The sequence below is a fragment of the Xenopus laevis genome, chromosome 9_10S, assembly GCF_017654675.1.
Source record: "Xenopus laevis strain J_2021 chromosome 9_10S, Xenopus_laevis_v10.1, whole genome shotgun sequence".
Classification (NCBI taxonomy): Eukaryota; Metazoa; Chordata; class Amphibia; order Anura; family Pipidae; genus Xenopus; species Xenopus laevis.
The window spans coordinates 79629064-79635467 of NC_054388.1; the positions used below are offsets into that span (position 1 = coordinate 79629064).

Genomic DNA, 6404 nt, shown 5'->3' on the forward strand with positions numbered 1-6404 from the left:
GCATTTGCAACAATAATTATAGAATAGAATTAATCCTTACGTATAATTCACAAAGGTCTATTAAGCGATAAAAGCATAAAATAGTGCGATAGTGACTGTGATATGTAACACCTCCCAGGAGTAGGCATTACTAAACAACATCAGATGGGTTAATAGAAGAAGATGTTGTGTGGAGCTGTAGGACAGCAATTAAAGGACTTTATGTGGAGCTGGAGCCTTACCTACAGCCACTAATGCATTTTTATGGTTACTTGGTCCAGAATGCACTACTTTCTGTGTCGTGGAATTATATCAAGTTTCCCAGGAAAAGGAATGACTAGAATACTGTAAAAAGAGACTTCCAGTCTGTCAGTAGCATCCCAAATATCTTAGGTGCGATAGATGGATAGATAGATAGATAGATAGATAGATAGAATAACGTACAAAATATTGCATGCTCTAAAATTGCTTCTTAAGTCAGACAAGTGAACGTTTAGTGAATCGATCATTAATTCTAAAGAATTGATGCCATTTTCAAGGCATGCTATAAATAAAGGTGGCCATACACGGGCAGATTAAAGCTGCCGATATCGGTCCTTTAGACTGATTTGGCCGCTTATCTGCCCATGTGTGGGGGCTCCCGATGGGTCCTCCCGATTGATATCAGGCCGATTGATATCAGGCCAAAAATCAGCCAGATATCGTTCAGTCAAGTTAAATTTTTTCATATTATCCAGGACCGTATCGGCTAGTTGATGCAGTCCTGTGACCCGTCGGAGCCCATTCTCCAGGGCCGAATGTTCAAATTCATCTGATATCGCCGAGCCGTTAGTGGGCATATTGGGTTAAGATCCGCTCGTTTGGCGACCGAGCAGATCTTATAGTGTATGGCCACCTTTACACTCACTTATTCGACCTTTTGTGAATCGGCCCCTTTATGTGCAATGTTCTGAGAGCCACTCTGGATGCCCATGGCATAGGCACATCCCTAAACTTGGGGGGAACATATAGAGGCAGATTTATTAAAATGTGAGTTTAGATCTTAATAAAGAAAAACTCACACACTTTCTATTAATTCCTATTGAATTTTTAGTACCGTATTTATCTAATGGTGAGTTCTAACTTTGACCCATTGATATGAGTATAACCCATAGGAATGAGTAGAACATGGATGAGTTTTTATTTATTAAGCTCTAAAGTCACATTTTGATAATTCTGCCCCATACATTTTTTTTTTATTTCCATTAAACACATGAGAAATAAAATACAGTGAATTGGCCATTTAAGGCCAATGTCCTGGCTTACTAATACACTGGCTAATACACGATCCATATAGAACTGTCTTCTTGGTGACGGACTGGAGAACATATTTTCAGCGGCTAGGGGTTCTGTTGATCTCTGCGTGCCCCAGATTCCTGCAATATCCTGATTCTACCATAAAAGTAAAAGTGGGTTGTTACTTAAAGCTGCTGGTTCATCAGCATAGTTTGTGGTTTGCATTTTGTATGTAATTTCTTGTGCATAATGTGATTTAATCACTTGGGGTTTTTTCCATGGCTGGTGTGTTTTCTATCCCAGTCAGAGCAATTAAAATTTCACTGGGCCAACTCTGAGTTACCTGCCACTCCCATGTTACAAATAATGCAACCATTAACTTTCACTTTGCTGGGAAAAGTTTTCAGTTTACTCTAATAGTAGGTTGGTTTTCCTAATTAATGCTTCCTATTAGCTCTGGAAACAATGAGTCCCAATGTCACGTGAATTCACTGCATTTAGATTCCCTTCCTGCTACTAGCATACACATAGTCAGGTAATATATGAAGTAAGACAACACACAAGAGACGTGAATTTGCTTTTCCACCATAATTAGATGTTTATTAAAAAGATTAAAAGCTTGGCAGGTTTTAGTTGTTGAGCTGCTTATTTGAAAAACAAAATTGTAGATAGAAAAAAGATTGGGGGGGCACCAATTGATATTAGGGAAATGCATGCAAAATTAATATTTCTCCTTTTTTGAGTTGCCTGAAAGCAATCATTTATAAAGCAGCCCCCTAGTGGACCTTTCTTCATTTGCTGTACCTCCCTCCTAGTAGGGGTTAACTTCAGCTATTAAAACTTCACTTGTCAGCATTATTTTGTTGTTGTAGGTGGAGAGATTTTAGGAGCATTGCACTAACCCCCATTGCTTATCCCTAACTATAATATGCTCCCTCCGCTAACTAAAAGAGACACTTTCTAATGAAAATTCCATTTTGATATAATGGTTTGAGAGACTCTTAATCAATGAGACTAAATTAAAGACAATGAGTGTTGACAACTATAGAAATTGTGTTTTGTGTAAGTGAGAATTCCCTTGAGGAAGAACAAAATAAACAACATGTCTTCCTACAAAACAAAAGTTCTTGCCTTCATGTATTTTTAATATTGGTCTCTCCGGCAGCCACACTATATTATTATTATTCCAAAAGCAAAAAATGTAGAGTATTGCAAAGATACTACTTAGTATCCTAGAAATTAACCGTTCCTCTGAGAAAGTGTGCAGCACATTGCTTTACATTTCATTGTTGATGCTTATGGAAGGGATAGAATTGGGCTTTCCATTCCAACTGCAAGGGTATGGAGAACATCTTACAATAAATATTATGCAGAATATATAACTATGAATATATTCCCATGTACTGTTGCATGCATTTTAACAAATGTACATTAACTTGACATTATAAATATTTTCCAGTTGGAACAGTTTTCCAGTTGTTTAAATATATTGTTAAAATGATCAGTACTATGAAAATATGAATGCAAGGGCCAAATGTTCATGGCTGTGAGTAATGACAGATGTTCATTTTATCTTTGCCAGATTATTCTGATGGCAGTAGAAATGTATTTATGTTCTTGCATTTTGCTAGGCTAAAGCATTTCTATAACATCTTTTTCCGGAAACCAACACAGATATTTGTCCTTATTAAGCTAATATCATAGAAGTGGACATAAAAGCAGAGGGTAGTTACTCAGAGTGGCGCACCCTGAACTGAGAAGCAAAGGGGATGAGCTTTTTTTCATGTGAATCAGGCTGGAAGCACCATCTATCACTCATTTTTATGTCATTGTGGTCTCAGCTAGATCTGTTTGCAGCCCATGGACTGCCAAGTCACACTATAGTTTTCCTTGGAAATAGCATTACATACAATAATGAAATCCCAGACAAGCTGGGAATGGATACAATCTGTCCATGCTTCCTGAGTTGCTAAGTTACACAAAGCAAAGGGATGGGGGGCACAATAGATCTCAGAATCCATCTCCATACATAATTCTTGTGTCTTCTTGTTGTTTCAGAATTAACATAAAGCACCAAGAATTACGAGAACAGCAGGCCAAGACTTTACTTGGCTATAACTGGAGTCATGACATGGAAGATGATGATATGGACCCTAATTATGCCAAAGTAAACCATTTTCAAGACACCCCACCGCACTATAATGCACGCCGTCCTTATTCTCTTCCAAAAACTTTCCCTCCAAGTTATCCATGGGAGAGCCAAGTACTGCCAGAGAGAGAGACCCCTCAAGACCCTTATGCCAAGATAAATAAAAAGCAGCAGGCACCAGATAAATCTAACAGGTAATACCTACTACCAAATATATCTTGGAATTCTGTAGGTCTTGGCGCTCATTAAAGAAAGTCGTAGAATAAAAAATAGCTATAATTACACATTATTTCCTTCCCTTTCCTGCTGTGAAGCAGCAAGGCAATTCAATTAGGTTTTAGAAAAGAGGAACAGTGGCATCTTCATGCATGATCTAAGCTCGGCTTCACTCATTGACCTTAACACTTTCCAGTATCCGAGTGAGTATAAAGCCTCGGCATACAATCTGTGTGGCCTTGTGAATTGAGTTAATGATTTTGGGAGATAGACAGAAAATACAAAAGTCAGGCAATCAGTGGGGCTGACATAAAATTCGGGCACCCTGTAGTGATCCCTTCTGTCACATGGAGTCTGTAAATTTAGCATTTTCCTGCCCTTACTCTGTTGGTGACTCCATATGTTAATGCTGGACTTGCAATGCTGGGGGTCTTAATTAAAAAGAAACTCTATTCAACGTAAAGCAACAATGTAGAAATAAAGACACTGTACCTTGCCTGTTGGCGATAGCTGCCACTGAAATGGGACCATATTCTGCAGACTCCTAGGGACAGGAACCATTAGTCTTTCAAGTGACATGCAAGGGGTTAAAGCCTGAGCTGTGAAATCTATAAGATGCATAAAGTTTACAATGATTTGTGGTATTTTCTGTCTCCATTAAAACTCTCCATGATTCTTTAGAAAGAAATAAAAGCAGCCGTGTGGAAAAAAAAAAAAAAAACCCAGCACTTCATTCACCGCTGCTGAATTGATTCGATTCTTTTGAGCTTTATCCTGCTAAGCACATACCCATTTGTGGATATTTATAAAGAGCCAACAAAAGACTTGATTTTTCTGCATGATAAAAATGACCACGTCGAAGAATCAACCTTTATACTCTCAGCAGCTGGAAATCTACCTCTGTTAAGCCTTAGCCATTCATCTGCTAATTCTCAGGTTAAATGTGTGCTCATTCACAATCTGTACAGAAATATCTACATTAATTCATTATAGTATTTAAATTTGCTGATTAATTGGTTGCACTTGGGGAAACGGTAATGACCACTTCAAATGCTATTTTGCTCTAATAGCACACTGTGGGTTAATTGTCATTCCAGTAATAATACGCTACCAAGTGCATCGTTTTTAAGTTAATTATGTTATCTATAATATAGCTATACAAAGACCATTGTGTGTAATTAATGTATTAAGTTGGATCTTTGCAAATGACACCTGATTCTTTCCTATAAAGAAAATGGGTTAATTAAATTGTGCCTTTTGGTAAAAATGCTGGGTTTGCAGTTGTTTTGTTTTTGCTTAATCAGCAAAATCTAAATCACCTACACTGTGATCTTCATAACTTGTCTTTATCAATCCATAGTCGGCTAATGTGGGCTTTTGTGTTGAAATCTTCTCAAATTGGCACACGTACAGTTGCCTTCACAAGTCTGCGCATTTTCTTGGGAATCATTAATAGAACGTGGCACTATCTGTGTCAGCCCATTGCTGTTACTTATACATCTGTGTCTGTCCATGGAATCCTCTTATCTCTAAAGTCAGTAGAGGGTGCTAAGAACACTGGGACAATGAAAATGTATTACAGGTATAGGATCCCTTATCCAGAAACCCGATATCCAGAAAGCTCCGAATTACGGAATGGCTGTCTCCCATAGACTCCATTTTATCCAAATAATCCAAATTTTTAAAAAAAAATTCTCTGTAATAGTAAAACAGTATCTTGTACTTGATCCCAACTAAGATATAATTAATCCTTATTTGAAGCAAAACCAGCCTATTGGGGTTATTTAATGTTTAAATGAATTTTAGTAGACTTAAGGCATGAAGACCCCAGGTCCTGAGCATTCTGGATAACAGGTCCCATACCTGTACTAAAAGTTATAGCTTTAGTTAATGTCTTAGTCTTTTCTACCAACTGAAATGTGAGTCATCTGCACTGGATTTTTCCTGAGCTCACAAAAATATCTCCCCTTGATATGCATGTGAGCAAACTCTATTTTCTGCTTGTCAGTGATGCTTTGAATAATGATCTCCTTTTTGTTAGCTTGATTTGAATGACTGGCCGTAAGTGCCTAACAAAAGTCTAGAACACACAAAGAATTGCTGCTATGTTTATCTTACAGGTTATTGATCTGATTGATGTCTGCCTTGTATACACAAGTCTGGAATTGGTTCTCTGGAAACTGTTGTCCAGAAAGCTCCAAAATACAGCACAGATTTCTTCCATAGAGCCTTATTTAAACAAAGAATTCTTGGGGTTTTTTTCCATTATTTAGCTTTTTTGCTATTAATTAGATTTGATTATACATTATGGGGCACATTTACTATGGGTCGAATATCGAGGTTAAATCCTTTGACTTCGAATATCGAAGTCGAAGGATTTACCGGAAAAATCGTTCGATTAAATCCTTCTAATGGAACGATTCGAAGAATTTTAATCCATCGATCAAACGATATTTCTTCGATCAGAAATTGCTAGGAAAGCCTATGGGGACCTTCCCCATAGGCTAACATTAGTGTTCGGTAGGTTTTAGGTGGCGAAGTAGGTGGTCAAAGTTTTTTTAAAGAGACAGTATCTCTCAGTATCGAATAGTCGAATGATTCTTAGTTTGAATCGTTCGATTCAAAGTCGTGGTCGAAGTAGCCAAAAAAATACTTCGAAATTCGAAGCATTTTTCATTCTAATCCTTCACTCAAGCTACGTAAATGTGCCCCTATATATTGAATGTAAAACCATCCTGCTTTTATATTTAAATCTCTTTTACTAGCTTTAAGACATAGATCTCTA

The 6404-nt window shown here is 37.4% G+C and overlaps 1 protein-coding gene across 2 annotated transcripts in view; it reads left to right on the plus strand.

The window, feature by feature from the left end:
* Positions 1–4884, plus strand: part of LOC108703061 (partitioning defective 3 homolog B) — a 407382-nt gene extending 402498 nt beyond the window's left edge. For both annotated transcript variants that reach the window (XM_041579184.1, XM_018239010.2), the window contains one exon: positions 3313–4884. In XM_041579184.1, coding sequence (XP_041435118.1) covers positions 3313–3601 — 289 coding nt within the window. In that variant the 3' untranslated portion in view covers positions 3602–4884. The remainder of the gene's footprint in view (positions 1–3312) is intronic.
* Positions 4885–6404: the final 1520 nt, after the last annotated feature.